Raw genomic sequence first — 23,413 nt, forward strand, 5'->3', positions numbered from 1 at the left:
AACACGTAGCACCACCTAGTGGGAGAATGTTGCATTAAATTTGCCATTTCATCTTCGCTTGCTTGTTAGAACCCTTTGGCAGTTTGAAGGTGTTTAACAAGAGAAATTTAAAATAGCTCGATGATGGAGGAAGATAAGCACTCTGTTTCGTGACCATTAAGGTGAGAAAACAAGTTGAGTGCTGACACCTAAGTGTGGGCTGAGGCTTACCTGTTCCCAAAGTGCTGATGATTAAAATTGTAGGGTTCAGAGGAATGAATAAACAGACATGATTTGAGTGGCTGCCACGTGCTAGGCTCTATGCCGGGTGCCTTCACAATCAAGATTTCTTCCACTTAAGTCTTTCAAAAAATGTGGACACGTAGATGTTGTAATACCCTCGCCATAGACAGGAGGATACCAGTATTCAGAGAAGCTAAGTGATTGTTCAGTATCTCCCAGCTGAACAAAGCTAGGCCTCGAATCCTATGTGTGTTCTCTCCCAAGTGTGTTCTCTCCAAATCCTATGCTTTTCCCTGTTCTTCTCCCCATCTCCTGCAGAAAAAAAGATTAAGTCCACCACAAAGGGTTCTATAGAAGGTGTGTCTCCAGGGGGACCATCTGTGTTATAGATGATGTGGTTCCATTTCACAGTCCTGGACATGTCCCTCTTCTTGCGCAGACACCTGTGGTGAGCACAGAGTGCAAACCACCGACTTCACTGGAGATGTGCATGGCAGAGAATGTGGACAAAAACAGCTCAGCATGTTCCACTGACTTCAGTTGACTGCTGCATTACCTCCAGCATGGTTAATAGTTTTCTTTGCAGCTACTCAGTGTGGACACAGAAAATTTAATTTTTTTCCATTATGATCTGACTTGACAACATATTTAGGTGACTAATAAGAATTTTACATGATCTCCTATAGTGGGTCACTGTAAAACTAATGAATAGATGTTTTGGTTCTTAATAGTAAATGGATTTCATAATAAGCCTTTAAATGTTTGTATTTAATTAAGAGCTTAAAATTTTTTTCTCTTTTGTTAGTTGGGGGAAGGGTAGCTGACCTAGCAAGGAAGAGAAACAAGAAAATTAGTTCATTAGCAACCGTTTTTTCTCTTCTTAGAGAAAACATTTTTTCTTTAAGAAAATTTCTTTAAGAATGTTTTTCTTTAAAAACATTTTTTAAATGTTTATTTATTTGAGAGAGAGAGAGAGAGAGAGAGAGACAAAGTATGAGTTGGGGAGGGGTAGAAAGAGAGGGAGACAGAATCTGAAGCAGGCTCCCGTCTCTGAGCTGTCAGCACAGAGCCTGACACAAAGCTTGAACTCATGATCTGTGAGATCGTGACCTGAGCCAAAGTCAGGTGATTAACCGACTGAGCCACCAGGCTCCCCTAGAATAAGTTACCTTAAAGTAGGTTTGTTTACTTTGCCATCTTAATCACATCAATGTCAGTGATAAAAGATTTCAGGATTTCTGAAAGTGGGCTCAACTCAGCCCCCAGTTGCCATTTGGTGAGGAGTCCTTGTATTAGTTTTGTCTTTCTGGGTGACATTGCCTCTCTCACCTGAGCCATCAGTAGCCCTGCAGATAGGTAAGGTAGGAGGTATTGGTAGGCATTTATGGTGGAATGAGAAGTAAGCTCCTCTGACTTGCCACTAGAGTGTCCTTCTCTTCTTTCTCTGGCCATGATGTTTAGAGTTCTTTCAATTAAAAAACAGCATGAGAAGTGTGGGCCTGTTAACCAACAGAACTCTGGGTCTGTGAATTTCATCACCAGGGTGAGTAGGACCAAACTGGACACTGCTCTGGCCAGACTGGAGGGATTTGTTTTATTGGTGCCCTGAAAAAACTCACTCTGCTTAGGCTAGGGCTTTTTACCTATAATCCAGAGGATCGATGGACTCCCAGAAGTTATTATCCAAAATCCTGTGTTAAGTGTGCATTTATTTTTTTCCCCTCTGGAGGTTAGTTTTTCATCAGATCTGAAAGGGGATAGTGAACCCAGAGAGCTAAGACCCATGTGAGTAAGCAGTGAAGGCTGCTACTAATGTGACATGGGACCATCCAAAGAGCAGTAGACCTGGAGTTTAGAGCCCTGAGTTCTAATTCTGGACCTGACAATGGACTTGCAGGGTTTTCTTGCATGGATGTGCTTAGCGAGTTTCCCACATCCTCGAATGCTGGCCATCCGTAATGGTCATTGGTAAGACGACCAGTGGTTAATGGTTAATGGTTGTATCTGTAATAAACCAGAGACACAATTGTGAAGTTTGAGGCAACAAAAAGGTGTGGTGAGACAACATTCTATGGAGACAGCTGATTTTATATGTAGTTAACCTTGTTTTTGTCTATTTTTTAGAACAGAGGAGCCAAAGGTGGTTACAAATTGTTGCCCTTAAGATTTGCTTTCCTATATCTCTCCATAAGGTAAAGAGCTTTGAGTTTATTGTAATTAAACTGAACCTCTACATTTCAGATATTAAATGTGTTCTTTTCATAGGCTGCAGATGTTCACTGTTTGACTGCAGAGGAGAGGAACCAAGTTATACATGACCTTAAAGCAGCAGGATGGTCAGAATTAAATGAGAGAGATGCCATCTACAAAGAGTTCTCCTTCAAAAATTTTAATCAGGTAATAATTACATATTCTTGCTAGTGCCGTCGTCTGTTTGTATCACCTTAGGCTGTGACTTTTTTTTTTTTTTTTAATCCTACTGGTTTTGGGGTCCCATGTGAATCCAGGGTCCAAATCCTCTCTTCCTCAAGAATTCAATGTTAGTTGCTCTGCCCTTGTTGACAGGTGCTATCATCTAACCAGGTGATTCTCAGATGTATGGGAAGGGAATTGTTTTTGTCATTTGGAAAATCAGATTCTGAAACCATTGTGTTGGTGTTGATTAGGATATATAGTTTCCTTTCATATTCTTTTTATTTTTAAAAATTTTTAAAAAATTTTTAAAATTTACATCCAAATTAGTTAGCATATAGTGCAACAATGATTTCAGGAGTAGATTCCTTAGTGCCCCTTACCCATTTAGCCCATCCCCTCTCCCAGAACCCCTCCAGTAACCCTCTCTTTGTTCTCCATGTTTATGAGTCTCTTCTGTTTTGTCCCCTTCCCTGTTTTTATATTATTTTTGTTTTCTTTCCCTTATGTTCATCTGTTTCGTCTCTTAAAGACTTCATGTGAGTGAAGTCATATGATTTTTGTCTTTCTTTGACTAATTTCACTTAGCATAATACTTTCCAGTTCCATCCACATAGTTGCAAATGGCAAGATTTCGGTCTTTTTGATTGCTGAGTAATACTCCATTGTATAGATATACCACATCTTCCTTATCCATTCAGCCACCGATGCACATTTGGGCTCTTTCCATCCTTTGGCTATTGTGGATAGTGCTGCTATAAACATGGGGGTGCATGTGTCCCTTCGGAACAGCACACCTGTATCCCGTGGATAAATGCCTAGTAGTGCAGTTGCTGGGTCATAGGGTAGTTTTATTTTTAGTTTTTTGAGGAACCTCCATACTGTTTTCCAGAGTGGCTGCACCGGCTTGCATTCCCATCCTTTCAAATTCTAAATAATATTAAAAGGTAGTATGGATGGCACCTGGGTGGCTCAGTCGGTTAAGCGTCTCTTGATTTCAGCTCAGGTCATCATTTCACGGTTTGTGAGTTTGAGCCCTGCATCTGGCTCTGTGCTCCCTCTCTCTAAATAAATAAATAAGCTAAAAAAAAAAAAAAAAAAAAAAAAAAGATAGTGTGAGTTTTTTATGTTTATCAGAAGAGGGCCAGAGTAAAAGCGATTGAGAAACATACACCTGTTTGACTGATTTCCCTTACTTTTCTTGGACACTTGTCAAGTTTTCTTTCTCTCTGTACGTGTATTTCAGTCTCTAAATCAACCCCCAAGCTGCACCCTCTTCTCTGAATGGCTCATTTTCCCCAAGCCCAAGAGCCAGCTCTTACAGCTTTTCTTAAAAGCTAACCTCCCCCCTTGGAGACTCAGCCTTAACAAGGTAACTGTTCCATTAGGGCCCCACCCTCTTTAGAGAGTCATCTCCCATGACTTACCCTGCAGCTTTCACTCCACTGCGTTTATACAAGGTCAGTACTTTTGACTATTTCATGTTTGTTCAGTTAGTTTGGTAATCCTCTGGACAGATTTATTGTTTTTGTTTATATTAGGTGTCAGCATCTAGAAGGCAGAGACCATGTTTGCTTAAATAACTCTCTATTGTACCTGACACAGTACTGGGTACAAACAGGCATTTGATAAATGCAGACATTGATTACAGTGTTTGCTGGTTTCTGGAAGGGTGTGTGAGGACCAGATTTCCACGAACGAAGCCTCCGACATGTTTTCCTAGTAAATGCCGTTGGCTCCGCTGAGCTCCATGCCCTTTTCTGCTCTCCATCCATCTGGCTGCCAGCCTTCTGCTCTGAGTCTCCAACTCCTGAGGAAACCTGGACCACGCCGATTCCCTGTCCCTGCTGCCCCATGTGCTTGACAGCTCTTGTCAGGGGCTTAGCACTTCGTGGCTGGTGGCAGGGAATCCCCTTGGTACAGTAAGCTCGTGCATAAGCTCTAGGTAGCATTTTCCAGGCTTATTAAAATTCTTACATGTGTACAGCCTGACTTCTTTAAGCCTGGGCTAATTTATTGGGCTTGAACATGTGGCTTAAAGTACTTGAGTAGTGTTGCCTCAGGCTCTGCCCAGGAGTCAGTGGTCCGGCACACTCTAACCCTGTGCTTGGGGTGACTTTCAGATATGGGAGGGAAGGGAAGCTGTGCTGTGCAGGGTGTCCTTGATTAATTGTAACATTATTCATCGGGACATTTTATTTAACTGCCTCCCCGCCCCCCCCCCCCCCCCCCAATTCACTCAGCTTTTGGGAGAAAGAGGCACATGACAGGAAAATCAGCCAATGTCAGGGAATGTATTCAGAGAACAAGAGATTATATCCTGGGGTCAGTTTTCCAGCTAGGTCTCTTATGACTTCTGCATGTACAATGGCCTGTAATTGCATCTGTTGTCATGACACTTGTCGGTGCCCACCAGCCCAGATTCACCAGGGACATACCTTGGGCTCCGTTGAGCATGCCGGGCTTATTTTCTTATTGCAGTGAGGGAGATTGCACACCACAGGGAGCTGCGGAGCATCTCAGGGAGATGGTGTTGGAAAGATGGTTTAGTCTGATTAGATGCTGTCAGAAATGGGCAGTTCTATGCTTCAGTATTTGAATACATCTTACCAGTAGGGAGAGTTAGGCTAAAGTGGGGCCAAAGCTGAGATTGGGAAAGAAATCATTCATTAGCTGGGAGAGGAGGGTGTTTGGTATTTTGTGGTGTGGACAGTGTTCACGTTTTGTCTGTGTTCACATAACCTTGCAGGGTGGTCTTGTTTTTGTTTGAATCCATCACAGTAGCAGAGTGGCCTTGTCTGGCGTTGATGTTCACGTTTAACCCCAGCGCCTTGGTGTGAGTGCCAGGCCGGCTCCCGGACATCAGGAGTCGCCTTTCTCTTTTTCACAAGTGATGTTTAGAGTGGTGACCCTCTTGCACTGATAGATCCTCACTTACCTTTTATTTAGGGCAGAAAAGATACTGGTTTTTATTAATATAAAACACTAAAATAGGATGTTGTAAATTAAAAAAAATCCCATTGTAACTCCTCTTATCTAGGTTTTCTTCTTTTCTAGTCTTTCTCCGCCAAGAGTTGACTCACATTGTAGAAATTGTTCATGCAGTTAAATTTTAACAATCAGCTTAATTTTTATTGTAAAGGTAATATTTGTTAACTCAACAAATATTTATTAAACATCTTCTTTGTGCCAGGCACAATTCTTAGCTCATGTAGCTCCCATTCTAGTGGAGAAGATATCTACACGAGTAGATAATATCATTTCAGGTAGAGCTAAGTGCCATGAAGAAGCGTAAAGTAGGATACTGGAATGCAGGCTGATGGAGGAGTGTACGCACTGTTTAAGATGGAGTGGTCTGGTCTGGAGGGCCCTCTTTAGGGAGGGGACATCTGAGGCCTGAATCATGTGAAGGAGCTCAGCCAAAGCAACGGCATTCCTGAAGGAGAGAAAGGTGAGTACAAAATTCCTGAAGCAGGCATGATCTTGGCCTGACTGAGGAAGTGCCAGAAAGCCAGTGTTCTGGAGTGAGCAGAAAGGAGAGACTGGTAGGAGATGAGGCTGAGGAGAGGGAGCGGCCAGAGCACTGGAGCCTTGTCTGTATGGTGAGGAGTTTAGATTTTAGTCTGTGTAGGAAGGCTACTGGGATTTCAAGCAGACAAGTGCCAAGGTTTGGTTATGTTCTAAGAAGGTTTCCCAGGCTGTTCTGCTATGAATAGACAGTAGGAGGGCCAGAGTGGAAATAGGCAGACCATCTGGGACACCACTGTGGCAGGCTGGGTAAGTGGTGATGGGGGATCCTGGAGGTAGCAGTGGAGTGGAGAGAAATGTAGGATTCCTCATGTACTTTGAAGAAGGAACAATCAAGACTTATTGTTAGATTGGCTCTGGGGGAAGGGGTCAGGCAAGCATGGTCCCTTGGTTTTGGTGCAAGGTATAGGGTGAAGGACGTCATTTACTGAGCTGAGGATGATAGGGTGGGAGGCAGGGTACAGAGTTACGAATCCTGTTTTAGACATGGCAGGTTTGAGATACTTACTAGTCCCCACGTGGTGTTACCGGGTCAGCAGTTGGGTATGTGAGATCGGAGCTCAGGATGGAGATGCTGGTTTAAGAACTGTCAGCAGGGGTAATCATGAGAGCACAGACGTGGGTGGCAAGAGAGCACAGGATGGAATGGGCAAGTAGAGGCACTGGGCACCTGGTACGTCCTTTGTCGTAGGAGAAAAGGCAGGATGTGTGCATATTAGGTGCAGGTAGGTTGCTACATTTGTCCTGGGAAGTAGAGGTAGAACCATCTCTTCTGATAGTTTCTGTTTTTTCAGTGAGGTTTTCAATGGGGAATGAACAGGAGTGGGAGGAGTGTTGGAAATCTGGGAAGATAGGAAAAAGAGTGGGGTAGCCACCTTGCAGGCTAAGGCAGCCCACTAATTAGGGGAATGTGGTCGGTTTCAGGGCAGTTTTCAGTGTCCCTGGAGATTTATGGTCGTATGTTGCAAGGGAAGATTTTTGTGTGTTTTGTCCAGCTTTGTTCAGCTGTTTGGGCACAGGCTTCGAGTAGATACGGAGTTGGGCTTAATAAAGGATGCACTTGTGACAAATGAGTCCAGTTTAGGAACTGAGGGGCAGGGGAAATAAGGGTGTGTGCAAGGCAGGAATTAAGAACATTGGAGCTTGGAATCTAGCTGGTAAGGAGGGAGGTGATGTGGGTGATGGATGGTGAAGAGGTGGAGGTGTCAAGTTGGTATAACCTTTTTTGAGGGCAGTTGGGCGGTGTGTATCAGCTTTTAAGATGCACATACCCATTGTCTAATCTAGAAATTTATCTTCTAGATACTGTGCTCCATGGATGCAAAATGGATATATGAGGATGTTGGCCTAGAATATTTTGTGAGTGGGCATTTCCATGTGCCCCAGGCACACCTTGATGAGATGATGTCTCCCTTGCTCAAGCAGCCCTGCCCTTAGTGAGAGTTTGGGAGACCTGCTGTGGTCTGTGCCCTCCTGCCAGTGGCAGTACCTCCCCATGGCTTCGCTGTGTGTCCTCAACTCTGTAAACGGAGTGAGCCGCTCTCAGAACTGGTCCCCTCTCTCCCTTAACACAGCCCACACTGAGTGTTAGCATATATTTAAAAAAACTCTTGGCTGAACATACAGGTAAAATTACATTCTTTTTAATCCTCTTAGTAGGTTACGAACATTTTTCAGGTCTCTGTATAGTCTTTTTACTTAAATAAATCTTCAGGAGTAAGGTTACATTAGGTTAGGTGTTACAGTTTTTAAATGGTTTGCTTATGCAGAGTGTGTAAAATGGTGTTACCAGTTTGCTTTAGAATTCATTTCTTTTATTACCATAGAAAATGAATCATACGTTTCAGAAAGATTTTTAGTGACCCTGGGTGAAAAACCTATTGCTCAAAGCTTGGGTTATTCTAGATTTTACCATAGTAATAAGTAGAAAGCAAAATATATTAGAACTTTTTTTTTTTCTTAGTAGTTTTATTCTAGGATATGGTCAGTTCCAAGTAGTCCACATTCATGTTAATAGCTGAGGCAGGTGCAAATATTTAGAGACTATAAATGCAGAATACCCAAGGGATTCTAGCTGCGTCGGTGGATGACGTGGCCATAGGTTTCTGTTGCTGATAGCTGCTGTGCTTCCCTGGGGTGGGTCGCCCCGAGCCGCAGCGTGTTGAGAGTTGGTGGTCAGTGTGACAGGCATGGTGAGACTCCTTGAGGGGTCAGAGCATAGCAGTGCCAGGACGTGAGGCCGGAAGTTTCCATACTTGGAGTGCTTGGACTCACACAGGGTGGGGTGAGCATTTGTAAGGGCGTTTTGCCTTTTTTCTGTTCATGTAGACTTAAGGAGGGAGAGGCCTCTAAGTGATAGACAAACTGACTCTTAGGTGTTTGGCAACTGCAGGGGCGACTGTGTTGAAAGAAGAGAATGTCAGTTAGAAATGCGGGTGTGAGTGTCCCGTAAAGGTAAATTTTGTTAGGCGTTGTCGTGTGTGTGGACAAGTCGGTAGCTTACAAAATGAGGCACAGTTTGAAGCTGTGGAAGTAGGTCCAGGAGGTGAGCCTTTGGAACCCAGGAAACAGCTTCTCCAGAAGCCAGCAGGTGGAGCCCTCCAGGGCTGGCTGGGCAGCACAGCCCCCTGGGAGGGCTGTCCCCGTTCTCCCACCCTTGTTCAGTATGGAAAGAAGCTTAGTATCAGGAATAGGTAAGCAGTGGCAGTGGGACACCTGACCTGGTTTGGTATCTTTTGAGCGAACGGAGAATTCCAGGTGGAGGATCCAAGGGGTTTCCAGTTGACTCTGGGGAAAGGAACTGAGCTTTGTGAGAAAGAACTGTGATTCCCTGCATTCCTGGAGGAGCTCCTGTACCTTGTCTCTTCTTCCTCCAGCGGACCCGCACTCAAAGCATTTGATTTTGTTAGAACGAATCACATGAACTGGCAGACACTCAGCCAGTTTGACCTACGGAAAATGGCCCTTTTCAGTCTAATGGCGTGTCACAGGTACTGCTTGCAGGCAGGATCCAAGCTTCACGTCTTTGATATCTCGTTCATCACATTTGCTTGCTGTGACTGCTGCCATCAAGAGAATGGGGAGTGGGGAGGGCCACTCCCCTCTGAATGGCCTGGGCCATGAGAGTGGTGGTGCCAGGGAACCCCATTTCGTGCATCCAGCGGCACTAAGCACCATATGTGAGTTTGGGGTTTGTAAAATGTTCCCCTTCCTGTGCCCCCGAGCTCCTGCCTGCTGGCTCCTGCCATAGAGCACTTGAAAATTACTGTTGCTGAACTTACTTTATAAAAATGTTTTATTGAGGAATTTGATAATAGGCTCATGGTTAACATTTTGAAACACTTAGTGAAGTCAGAAGCTTGATGATACCAGAACAAAGACAACTGTTAATGAAAATCTTAACAGTTCTCAGTGGGACAGGACTCTTACCAGTTCTCATTGTGAACAAATTAATTCAGGTTGCGTTGCTCATTATCATAAGCCAGAACCTGGTGCACATCAAAGTTCTGAGTCAGCACTGCAATAATATAAATGTCACATCTGACGACTCTTGAAGGTGGATACTTGTTCTGCCTGTTGAGGGTAGGGAAACACTCCCAGGAGGATGTTCCTGAGACTGAGGCATCATGTAGGTTAGAGAGTGTCCTTTGCTTTTAACACAGAGGGTAATATGTTTGTGTCTGGGAGCCAGGTAGAGTGAAAACCTACCTGCTTACCTAACCACATAGTAGCTTGTGCTTAACTTGTGCCCACTGAGAGGCTTTGTAGCCACAGCTGACTAGAAACCTGAGGAAATGTCCTTCATTACCACTGGAATGGAGAGGAGAGACACATTTCAGCAAACTTTACCTAACATTTGAGGAGCTAATTAAAATATCGGTGTGGTATTTCCATGTTAGTGTTCGCTTTGGAGTTTTTCCTGGGTTTCCAGGGAGCCAGGGGCAGGATGATGCTGATGTTGTCAGGCGATGGCTGGGACACCAGGGTCGGTGCCCTTCAGGGTAGGGAGATTCGAGCCTAAGATGGTATCATTTGGAGTCTTGCTTCTGCTGTTTATCTCATAAACTAAGTTTAGACCTGATGTGTATTTGTAAAAACACATGTAATAGACAAGGGGAAATGTAAAACAGGTGTCAAAAATGCAAATGTGACACCACAGTGCAGTGTGAAAATGCCGTGCCCACTACACCGCCTTTTAATAAAAATGGACTTTTAACTGCATCGCTTTTCTTCGTCGTATAGTAAATCTTCTGTTTACAGAACTTAGCCTGAGTATTTTGTGAAAGTCAAACAGCCAAGAAATATAATTTCCTCAGCAGTCTTTGTCTTGCCCTTTTACAGATGGCGTAAAATCAGGTGTGTAAAAAATAAAAAGCAGTTAGAGCTGACGTGAAAGGTATTTCAGATTTATGCTTTGCAGATGATATTGGTATGATTAATGCATTCATTGCTTTTTTTTATTGCTTTTCACAGATAATGTACATGATGCATGGAAAAGGTTGTGGGTTTAAATCTTTGGCAGCTTTAGACTGTGAATATCAACAGATGTTATCATATAACTACTATAATTATTATAAAATAAAAAATTTTTCATGAAATACATTGACATAAATTTCATTCATGTAAATTGCTTTCATTAGTATAAAACCTTAGCGTAGCTGTTAGGGTTTGTGAAGCACTTTAGATGAGATTAACTTGGTATAATGTGGTCAGAAATGGGTTGCTTTAAATTTAACTGACAAGAAAATAACACTCAAAAGTTAGGAAATTACCGAGGCATTTGTTTTCCGCCTGTGTTACTGGGACCGCTTAAACAGGTTGAATATGAATTAATAACAATGGACTGCTGGCTCAATAATTACAGAAAATAATTTAAAGGAGGCCTTAAATAATAACTTCAATGTATTTTGGTCTTGCTCTGTTCTGTTTCTGTTTTTCTTGAGTATAGCAGCCCATTGAAAACAGTGTTCAGGTTTGCAAAGCAAGAGTTCTGTCAGAGTTTTGGTGCATTAGGGCTGTGACATAGAAACTTAAATTCAGCTTTTTCAAAAATGGATCTGGGGGTGCGTGAAGGAGCGGCCTTAACAGCTAGTCAGCTCTCCGTAGCAGCAAATACAATGGCACACTCCTGTTTCTGTGGCTGGGGGTGTGCTGTGACCACTTGCCCTCTGCCCTCAGGAGGGATTCAGCCCACCAGTGTGGACAGGTGGGTGAGGGGCCTCTTCCATGGCTTGAAGCTCTTTATGTTCTGCTCTTTTTCCTATACCCTCGTAAACAAAACAGACCAGTACATGGTCTCCCATGTTTTGCAGATAATTAACCGTCATATTGCCTTGCCCTTCTGATCCAGGTTGGAATGGGCCATTTTAACTAATCCATTGAATTTCACAGAAGGACCCTGGAGCTGACTGAGATGGCGGGATTGCTTTTGGTCATACTGGGTCATGTCACAGTGGGTGTCAGCTCACATCTCTGATTCCTACAGCAACATTTCTAGATCCTACTGTGATACAGAAAGTTGTTTTTGTTTTTACTTTTATTTTTTCCTAGGAGATATCTTTTTTCCAAGGACTACCTGTTGGATTACTTTCTACTTTAAATGGGTTTGACAACACTTCCCTGAGAAAGGCACTATTCACCAGCTAAAACAAACAAAGCTGTACTTGTTTAAGAGTAACCCAGGAATCACTGTTGAGCAATCAGAGGTCATTTATTGTATCGTTAAAGTCAATCCTATCAAAACAGCAAACGCCACTAATGAATCTGTTTGCTTCTGTGCTCTCAACCAGCAAGACAGGATTGTGGCCTTCTACCATATCATTCATCAGATTGATTTGAAATGCCCTGTCCTCAGCCGTTGCGGCCCTGGCTGTGGACACATACTGGGCACTTGGAGCAGACCCAGTCAGGGTCAGGTAGGGAGCCACATGGTCTTCCCACCAAGAGCCACAGAGCCTACCTGTGGTGGGATCAGTGAATGTAGCCAGGTCTTGAGCTGGCAACCACTGAGGGACTAGTTCCACTCTGAGCGTGGAAGGACAGTGTAAAAGAAGTACATGATTCCGTTTCTGCCCAGAAGTCCTTCCAAGTTTTTTTTGTGTGTGTTTTTTTAAGATTTTATTTTATTTTTAATTTTTTAAAGTTTATTTATTTTGAGAGATACAGAGGCAGTGTCGTGTAGGGGAAGGGCAGAGAGAGAGAGAGAGAGAGAGAGAGAGAGAGAGAGAGAAAATCCCAAGCAGGCTCTGCACTGTCAGAGCAGAGCCCGATGCAGGACTCAAACTCATGAAACCCTGAGACCACCACCTGAGCCAAAACCAAGAGTTAGATGCTTAGTCAACTGAGCCACTAGCTGCCCCCCTAAAGGTTTTATTTTATATTTTGTATTTTTTAAAATGTTTTAAAATTTATTTTTGAATGAGGGAGACAGAGCATGAGTGAAGGAGCAGAGAGAGAGGGAGACGCAGAATCAGAAGCAGGCTCCAGGCTCTGAGCTGTCAGCACAGAGCCTGACGTGGGGCTTGAACTCACGAACTGTGAGATCATGACCTGAGCTGAAGTTGGATGCTTAACCGACTGAGCCACCCAGGCGCCCCAATATTTTGTATTTTAAAAATTTTTTTTATGTTTATTTATTTTTGAGAGAGAGAGAGAGAGAGAGAGAGAGCACAATCAGGGGAGGGGCAGAGAGAGAGGGAGACACAGAATCCGAAGCAGGCTCCAGGCTCTGAACTGACAGCACAGAGCCTGATGTGGGGCTTGAACTCATGGACTGTGAGATCATGACCTGAGCTGAAGTCTGATGCCCAACCGACTGAGCCACCCAGGCGCCCCTAAAGATTTTATTTTTAAGCAGTCTCTCTACCCATTGTAGGGCTCAAACTCACAACCCCTAGATCAAGAGTTGCATGCTCTGTCAACTGAGCCAGCCAGCCACCCAGGACGTTCCAGTTTTATTGGGGAGGTGGCACATTAGAATTGTGTGAGATAGCTGATCTTAAATTCTTTTTTTTTTAATCTTATTTATTTTTATTTTTATTGTTTATTTATTTTATTTTATTTTTTTAAAAAATTTACATCCAAGTTAGTTAGCATATAGTGCAACAATTAGGGGTAGATTCCTTAATGCCCCTTACCCATTTAGCCCATTCCTCCTCCCACAACCCCTCCAGCAAACCTCTGTTTGTTCTCCATGTTTAAGAGTCTCTTCTGTTTTGTCCCCCCGCCCCGTTTTTATATTATTTTTGCTTCCCTTCCCTTGTGTTCATCTGTTCTCTTAAAGTCCTCATATGAGTGAAGTCATATGATATTTTGCTTTCTCTGACTGACTAATTTCACTTAGCATAATCCCTTCTAGTTCCATCCACGTAGTTGCAAATTCTTAATGTTGATCAGGCACTAGAATGTGAAGTACTAATGAACTGAAGGAGGCATACTCCAGCATGGCTGCCTGGAGAAGGGGAGTTTTGAGTTGGTCCTTGAAAGTCTGATAGGTTGATGTAGCCTCTTTATAGCATGGGGCATCCTCAAAAAATTAAAAATAGAACTGCCATATGATCCAATAACATACATTCTGGGAATATATCCAAAGGAAATGAAAACACTGACTCAGCTCTCTGCACCCCTACATTCATAGCCCCATTACTTACAATAACTAAGACACGGAAGCAACCTAAGTGTCCATTGATGGATGAATGGGTAAAGAAGTTGTGGTATTATATATAGAAAACTCTGAAGATTCCACCAAAAAATTGCTAGAACTGTTAAATTCAGTAAGGTCGTAGGATACAAAATCAATGTGTAGAAACCTTTTGTATTTCTATAGACCAAAAATGAAGCAACAGAGAGATTAAGAAAGTCCCATTTGCAATTGCACCAAAAATAATAAAATACTTAGGATATACTTAACCAAGGAAGTGAAAGACGTGTACTATATAAGCTATAAAACACTGATGAAAGAAATTGAAGATGACACAAACAAATGGAGACATTCCACGGTCATGGATTGGAAGAACAAATATTGTTAAAATGTCCATACTACCCAAAGCAATGTACAGATTTAATGTAATCCCTATCAAAAGACCCAGCAGCATTAGGGACACCTGGCTGGCTTAGTTGGTAGAACATGAAACTCTTGATCTCCAGGTCAGGAGTTCAAGCCCCACACTGGGCATGGAGCTTATTTAAAACAAAACAAAACAGGGGCGCCTGGGTGGCGCAGTCGGTTAAGCGTCCGACTTCAGCCAGGTCACGATCTCGCGGACCGTGAGTTCGAGCCCCGCGTCGGGCTCTGGGCTGATGGCTCGGAGCCTGGAGCCTGTTTCCGATTCTGTGTCTCCCTCTCTCTGTGCCCCTCCCCCGTTCATGCTCTGTCTCTCTCTGTCCCAAAAATAAAAATAAAAAACGTTGAAAAAAAAAAAAAAATTAAAAAAAAAAAAAAAAAAAAAAAACAAAACAAAACAAACAACAGCATTTTTCCCACAGAACTAGAACAAATAATGCTAAAATTTGTGTGGAACCACAAAAGACCCTGATTAGTCAAAAAAATCTTGAAAAAGGCTGAAGGTATCACAATTCCAGATTTCAAGTTCTACTACAAAGCTGTACTAATTAAAACAGTATGGTATTGGCATAAAAACAGACCCATAGATCAATGGAACAGGATAGAAAGCCCAGAAACAAACCCATGTGATTATATGGTCACTTAATCTTTGACAAAAGAGGCAAGAATACCCAATGGGAAAAAAACATTTTCTTCAACAAATGATGTTGGGAAAACTGGACTGCTTTCTTTCACCATACACAAAAATTAACTAAAAATGGATTAAAGGCCTAAATGTGAGACCTGAAACCATTAAAATCCTAGAAGAGAGCACAGGCAGTAATTTCTCTGAAATTGGCTGAAGCAACATTTTTCTACAGTTTTTTTTTTTTAATGTTTATTTTTGAGAGAGAGACAGAGAGCGAATGGGGGAAGGACAGAGAGAAAGAGGGAGACACAGAATCTGAAGCAAGCTCCAGGCTCTGAGCCTGATGCAGGGCTTGAACTCATGAACCACGAGATCCTGGCCTGAAGTGAAGTCAGACACTTAACCGACTGAGCCACCCAGGCGCCCCAACATTTTTCTAGGTATGTCTCTTGAGGCAAGGCATATAAAAGCAAAGATAAACTATTGGGATTTCATCAAAATAAAAAGCTTCTTCACAGTGGAGGAAACAATCACCAAAACCAAAAGACAACCTACTAAATGGGAGAAGATATTTGCAAATGATATACCCAAAAAAGGGTTAGTATCCAAAATACATAAAGACCTTATAAATCTCAACACCCCAAAACAAATAATCCAATTAAAAAATGGGCTGGAGACATGAACATACATTTCTCCCAAGAAGACATCCAGATGGCCAACAGATACATGAAAAGGTGCTCAACATCACTTGTCATCAGGAAAATACAATTCAGAACCATGATGAGATATCATCTCATACCTATCATAATGGTTAAAATCAACAACACAAGAAACAACACGTGTTGGCAAGGATATGGAGAAGGGGAAACTTTCTTGCATTGCTGGTGGGAACCAGACTGGTGCAGTCACTGTGGAAAACAGTATGGATTTTCCTCAAAAAAATAAAAATAGAACTGCCCTATGATCCAGTAATAGCATTACTGGGTATTTGCCCAAAGAATGCAGAAACACTAATTTGAAAGGATCTGTGCTCTCCTATGTTTATTGAAGCATTATTTAAAATAGCCAAATTATAGAAGGAGTCCAGGCATCCACTCATAGATGAATGGATGAAAAAGATGTGGTATATACATGTCTGTATATGTGTGTTGTGTGTATATATATACACACACATATATATACACATAATACACATATACACACATACACACGTATATATACACATATGTATATATGTGTGTATATATATGTATATATACACACACACACACACACACCCATACCCACACACAATGGAATATTATTCAGCCATAATCTTGGCATTTACAACAACATGGATGGTACTAGGGAGTATAATGCTAAGTGAAGTAAGTCAGAGGAGATACCATATGATTTCACTCATACATGGAATTTAAGGAACAAAATGAACAAAGTAAAAAAAAGACAAACCAAGTAGACAAACCAATTAAGCTAAATAAAAAAAAAGTATATATTGCCACAGAATATTATTCAGTCATAAAAAATGAGGAAATTTTACCACCTGAGGGCATTATACTAAGTGAAATAAGTCAGAAAAAGACAAATACTGTATGATCTCATTTATATGTGGAATCTGAAAAACAGAAGGACTTACAGAAAAAGAGATCAGACCTGCTGTTATCAGAGCAAGGGAAGAGAGAATTGGAGGAAGGTGGTCAACAGATAACAAAACAAACAAAGGTCTGATAGGTTTTTTGAGGGAAGGAGCTAAGGGAGGGTTAGCTGGTGGCGTAGGTCAGGGACAGGGAAAAGAGGGTACATCTTATTTGTAGTGCGCGATGGGAAATGAGGGCCCTAAGTTTGGTTCATTGAGCTGGACTGAAGATTGGAAAGGTGGGTCCTGGTGCTGTCTCCCCTGGGTTTAGTGTTGTTTCAGGTTTGGAGTATCTGAGGCAGACTCAACCTTCTTTCCTCCAACTTGCTTGTACCACCTTTGTCTCAAGCACCTAGACCTGTAACTGAAGAGTTTATCTTAGTGATTAGTTAATAAGAACTCATTGACATTCACCAAGACTGCTCTGTTCTGGGTTCGCCTGGTCTCCCCCTTGAGTTCCTGTAGGAGATTTTCTTTTCTTTTTTCTTTTCTTTTCTTTTCTTTTCTTTTCTTTTCTTTTCTTTTCTTTTCCTTTTTCCGTTTTCCTTTCCTCTTTCTTTCTTTCTTTCTTTCTGTTTGTTTATTTTGAGAGAGAGAAAGAGTGACTGCACGAGTGGGATAGGGGCAGAGAGAGAAACGGAGAGGGAGAGAGAGAGAGAAAGAGAGAGAGAATCCCAAGTAGGGTCCACATTGTCAGCACGGAGCTCGACTCACAAACCAAACTGTGAGATCATGACCTGAGCTGAAATCAAGAGTTGGATGCTCAACTGAGTCACCCAGGTGTCCCCTTTAGGAGATTTCTAATAGCCTTTTACTTCTACCTGCTTCCTGCTTTGATTGCTTTCCATGCTGCTTTGTTGTGACTAAATTGGTCTCTGCTCAGAAAATCCTGTTTCCTTCCTGTTATATCTTACAAGACATCATCTTCTCACAGGTTTTCAAAGCTGCTGACAGTCTGGCCCTAAACTTACCTTTCATTACTTCTCTGCCAAAGGCCTCTTTCCTCTGTTAGAGATTAGAACTGTAAGATACCTGAGAGGTCACCTAGTCATCCCCGTCGTTGAAGAAGTGAGGAAACCGAGGTTCAGATGGAGGGAACATGAAACAGTGGCCGTGCTCGAACTGGAGCCAAGGCACCCAGCATCTTGGTTCAGTTCTCTTCTACCTTTATTTAAACTGTTCTTCCCCTCCTTTGTTTCATCCCACGTATCCTACCCCAGTATGTCCACATCTCACCCACTTCTAGAAAGTTTTTCCTGACACTTATGCACATAGCACTCCTAAGCAATTACTATGCACTTACTGTAGGCTAGGCACTATGCTAGACACTGGGGGTGCATTGGTGAGCAGAGCAGATGTTGTCCCTATTTTCATGGAGCATACTAGATATAGTAGTGGAGGGAGAGCATAAACAAAGCAATGAATATATAATTGCAAAGTATGGTAAGTGTCATGAAGGAAAATCCTAGTAGCTAATGCTTAATGCTTACACCTTGGGCCAGGCACTATGTTATAAGGACACTACATGTATCCACTTAATCTTTACAAAACCCTGTGAAGTAGAGACTGTGTTCCTCATTTTACAGATGAGGAAACTGAGGTTTAGATTGAGGGACTTTCCCTAAACTCCACAGGTAGTAAGCATTAGAATTTAGGATTTGACCTCAGGCAGTCTCAAAACATTTGCCAGCATGGATGCTGCGTCTCCAATAGAAAAGATGTTATGAGGAAGAATGGAGGTTAAGACCTAATTAAGTTTGAGGACAGCCATCATGGAAGGTCTCTTTAAGGAAGCTGATACATTTTCTTTCTTTTTTTTCCCCTTTGTTCATTGAGGCATTTTATTTGCACACTTGTATTATATTCCTAGGAAAAGGATCCCAGGATTTTCCCTCCTGTGTTTTCTTCTTGATTCTTTTTTTTTTTTTTTAATGTTTACTTATTTTTGACAGAGAGAGAGAGAGAGACAGAGCATGAGTGGGGGAGGGGCAGAGAGAGAGGGAGACACAGAATCTGAAGCAGGCCCCAGGTTCTGAGCTGTCAGCACAGAGCCCAACGTGGGGCTCGAACTCACAGACTGCGAGATCATGACCTGAGCCGAAGTCGGACGCTCAACTCACTGAGCCACCCAGGCGCCCCCCCTCTTCATTCTTAATGACCCATGATGCTGGCTGAGGTTGTCAGTATAATGAAATCAAAGAGAGGGGAGCAGGTTATTCAGCCATTTTTGTAGATCTTTGTGTTGCACATCAATTGTAGGCCTGATCACTCCTCACCAATTTGTCCTGCTGGTGAGGTTCACACTTTTCCCATTGATGTGGTCATCACTGATTTCAAATCACCAGCATAACTATGCTTCATCATCACACTGAGAAACCGGGTGATGAATTTGGACCACAATCTTATCAGAAGGTAGCATTTGCCTCTCTTTTTGGCACTGGTGCTTGAAAGCATCTGCAACAACACGCACATGCGCCATGATAGTAGCATGCAAAGATGGAGGGGAGAGGACTAGAGGGGCTAGTGTGAGGTATTACGGGAAGTGTGAGGGCTATTGCAAGACTTCCTTTTGGAAGTGGAAGTAGGTGGGTGGGCAAAGGATTGAGACCTTTTCTTAAAAGGGCCAGTGAGAGAACTTAGAGGATGGAGTGGAAAGGGGTGGGAAGCAAACACGACAGGAGGAGAATAGTAAGGAGGCTGTGTATTCATCCAGGTGAGATCTCACTGTTAAGGTGGACCCAGCAGGAGACTGTGGACTGGGGCAGTGACAGAGGGCCAGCAGAGTGCTATAGAGGTTGGAGCTGTATTTAGGAGCTTATATGAGCAGGAACCAGGGCTGCCACACACAGCTCTTCTAAAGAGAAAACCCAGGATTCTGTGACTCTGGAGGGGTGGTGATGGGTGGTGAGGAAGAAGAGTAGGGAGTGGTAAAAATGATTTCCAGATTTAGGACCTGAGGAACTGGGTGGTCACAAGTGGCCTTAATTAAGCTGGGGAAGTGTGGAAGGGGAACGAGATGGGGGTGCTGGGACCAAGATTTCTGGTTTGAATATTGTTAATTGTGAATTGCTGGGAGACTTCAAGAAGATAGTTTTATGTCTGAGTTAGGAACTTAGAGTAAAGGTCTGGGTTGTGGGTAACTGGAGAGTCTCAGGTATGTGTGGAAAAAAGCCAGGGTAATAGATGAGACCACTGAGGCAGAAACTGTGGTGTGAGGTGAGAAGAGGGCTCAGGACTCAATCCATTTTAGGAGTTGGAGGGAAGAGGAGGAGGTGGCAGAAACCTGAGAAAGACTTATTAGTGAAATAGGAAGAAAATCAGGTCAGTGTTGTATCACAGAATCCTAAAGAAGATGATGTTTTAAAAGGGAGAGAGGGATCAGTTCTGCTGAGATTCCCAAGTAACACCAAAGGACGACCACTGTATTAAGTGGCATGGATGTCATCCATGACCGTAGTAAGGATGGCTTGGATAGTATTGGGGTGCAGGCCAGCCTGGACAGGAAGGCGAGCTCATGTGCCTTATACAGATGTTTATAGCCATAGGCGTTAGTCTCTTGTTTGTTCTTCCATTTTGATTTCAGCCCCTGGGTTATCTTGTTTGTGGTGTTCTTTCAGCCTTGTTTGGTTGTCGAATCCATGAACGGTAGAGCTAGAAGAGATGAGGCAACCAGGGCTTGGGACTGAAATGGTTTGCTCACCTTAACAAGGAACCAGTGGCAGAATTAGCATGTAACTAAGTTCACATTAGATCATGCAGCAGAGAAAATGTAGCTACTCACCTTTGTCTCTCTCCGTCTAAGATAGGAGCACCTTGAGGGCAGAGACTCTGGTTGTGCTTGTGTACATTTCCCACAGTACCCAGGCCAGTGTTACCTAGGTTTTTTTTTTTTTTTTTTTTTTTTTTTTTTTAACTTAGATAGATCTAGGTGTATTTGGAATACATGAGATCCGTTCATTGGGTTCACCATAGGTGATCCTAGCAGTGCCCTTAGCCCCAGAGAGTTGTATTTTCCATCTCTTTGTCTCCTACAAGTTATTACCTAAAATCCTTTCTCACCAGGGACTTTCCCCCTCCCTCGTTTCCTTAGTCTTGGACACAGATGGTTTGTAACAGTGACTGGTATTTTTGGCCACTAAGTATTTGTGTATGCTGGGATGAACTCTAATGCCATGGTGCACTTCCCAGAAAACCAGCAAAGATTGTGTTGTTGTTCAGGTTGCAGTTTTGAAGTATCAGAGAAAGAAATGGGCTACTTGTGGCATCTGTAGTAAATTGCCTCCAATAATGAGAGACTGAGGTTAGCATTTAGAATTTTGGCTCCACAGATTCAGCTACCCATAACTTTTGTCTTCTGTGAATCTTGGTGTCCTGAGGGCCCTTGGTAAATTCTTCCAGGCTTTCACAAAGTATCACACTGGGAGACTGCCACAGGCCTGTTCACCTGCTATAGATTAGGCACTTATTTCTGTTTCAAGACAGTCTTTTTTTTTTTTTTTTTTTTAAAGAGAGTGTGCGATGGGGAAAGAGGGGCAGAAGGGGAGAGAGAGAGAAAATCTCAAGCAAGCTCCATGCTCAGCACAGAGTCTGATGTGGGGCTCGATCTCATGATGCTGGGATCATGACCTGAGCCAAAATCAAGAGTCGGACGTTCAACCAACTGAGCCCCCCAGGTGTCCCTCAAGACAATTCTTTTAATCCCAGATATGTTTTTTGTTTTGTTTTTCCCTTTTCTTTGATTACCGGTCTAGCACTAGATGACTTAAAAAAAAAATAACTTGCTGGTGTTATAGGTAGAAAAGTTTAAAAATTTACTGGATACATTTTCCAGGAATTATTTTCACAAATTTTGATGAGACCAAAAATGTTGCTTTAAGCTCATTCTGTATAGGTAACTTTTTTTTTTTTAACATTTATTTATCCTTTGAGAGATATCTAAAGTGACAGCGTGAGTGGGAGAAGGGCAGAGAGAGAGGGAGTCACAGATTCCGAAGCAGGTGCCCAGCTCTGAGCTGTCAGCACAGAGCCCAATTCCGGGCTTGAACTCCCAAACTGCGAGATCATGACCTGAGCCAAAGTCTGACGCTTAACCAGCTGAGCCACCCAGGCGCCCCTGAATAGGTAACTCTTAATGTTGCATGATTTACCTGAAATGTAGCACCATCAGTTGTCCTTGTGAGTTTGGAGAGTCACAAAAAATTTTATAAACTAAGGAGTATTTGTGCTTCTAGTAGGCGGTAGATGCTTTCTGTTAGAGACCTGTGAGATAATGTAGATTGTTACATTGAAGCTTTTCAGCAGCCTTGCAGGGTTAGGTGTTGTAACCCAGTTTGGTCATGGTCAAAGCAGGGAAGTGAAGGAACCTGCTCAGACTTAACAGAGGAAGGAGGCCATCCTTCCAGGGCCAGGCTCCTGCCCTAAGGCCAAAGTTCTTATCTCACTTGAGTCTGTTATTTCGAAGGGTTGCGGAATAATTCAAGATGTGGATTGACTTTCTGTTTCGGAATGTTTTAGACCTTTGAATGACCATCTCTGTTGTTGAGTTCAAAATTGAGTCTCTTTCTTTGTTTAGGAAAAGAAAATGTCTATTTTGGAGGGCCTAAATGAGGCTACATGTTCTTTGCATATTTTGGAGAAAAGGGAAACCAGCTACTGTTTGGATTTAAAAAAAATTTTTTTTTAACATTTACTCATTTTTGAGAGTGAGAGAGACAGAGTATGAGCGGGGGGGGGGGGGGGGGGGGGCAGAGAGAGAAGGAGACACAGAATCCGAAGCAGGTCCAGGCTCTGAGCTGTCAGCACAGGGCCTGATGCAGGCTCGAACTCACGAACTGAGATCATGGGTCAAAGTCGGATGCTCAACCGACTGAGCCACACAGGTGCGCCAACTACTGTTTGGATTTTGACCTGTAAATTGCTATATGGTTTCCTATGCCTTGCCCTGATAGCATTAATTTATAATACTTGATCATTCAGTTATTTGCCCTAAGTCGACTACAGATTGGAAGTCAACCTCTATCTGGAGAGGGAAGTCACTTCCAGATAGGTCTGCGGAGAGCAGCTAAAAACTTTACTTGCCAACTTTACTTCTCTGTTTAGAAAAGATAAACTTGTCCTCCACTGAGAGACTCCAGCTTTCTGAGTTACTGACCATACAGCTGTGGATACATATGTGTAGAAGAGAAGGGCAATTGTAATTCTGAATGTCTGCGAATATGATTCTGCTATGTAAGCTTGAGAGCAAGTCTCTTCCATCGTCCTATTTGTTTTAAACAGCAAGCTTTCAGGGGCACCTGGGTGGGTCAGTTGGTTATGCTTCCCACACTTGATTTCAGCTTAGGTCCTGATCTCATGGTGCGCGGGTTTCAGCCCCATATTAGGCTCTGTGCTGACAGCGTGGAGCCTGCTTGGGACAGTCTCACACTCTCTCTGTCTCCCTCTCCCTCTCTCAAAAATAGATAAACATTAAAAAAAAACTTGCAAGCTTTCAAGAGAAGGCTTTAGCATTTATATATTACTTGTATACCCCACAGACATCAGCCAGGCCTCTCTCACTCTTCTGGGAATGATGGTACCCTGTTGTATTTGTGTGGTGTGTTTAGCTTGTTAATACATTTTTTTTCCTGGTTGCATATTATGTTTTATAATTTGAACAGCAGAAAAAGTACAAAGAAGAAAAATATATCTCTAATCCAGCTCCCTACTTATAAAGCAGTGTGTGTGAATGTGTATTTTGTCAGTATGTACGTATGTATGTGTGTATATATATTTGCAGTCATATTGTAAATGTATTTTGCTCAGTTGCTTTTTTTTCTTCATGTACAGTTTCTCTGTCAGTAAAATATTTTACTTCATGACTTTTAACGGTTGGATATATGTAGTATTCCACTGGACAGAAAGGCCATATTTAATTTAACCAATACCTTTC

The 23,413-nt window shown here is 42.6% G+C and overlaps 1 protein-coding gene across 2 annotated transcripts in view; it reads left to right on the forward strand.

The window, feature by feature from the left end:
* The window catches only part of PCBD2 (pterin-4 alpha-carbinolamine dehydratase 2), a 52,871-nt gene that overhangs the window by 1,041 nt on the left and 28,417 nt on the right, over positions 1–23,413 (forward strand). For both annotated transcript variants that reach the window (XM_042935628.1, XM_042935623.1), the window contains exon 2: positions 2,488–2,619. In XM_042935628.1, coding sequence (XP_042791562.1) covers positions 2,488–2,619 — 132 coding nt within the window. The remainder of the gene's footprint in view (positions 1–2,487; positions 2,620–23,413) is intronic.

The sequence above is a fragment of the Panthera leo genome, chromosome A1, assembly GCF_018350215.1.
Source record: "Panthera leo isolate Ple1 chromosome A1, P.leo_Ple1_pat1.1, whole genome shotgun sequence".
Lineage (NCBI taxonomy): Eukaryota > Metazoa > Chordata > Mammalia > Carnivora > Felidae > Panthera > Panthera leo.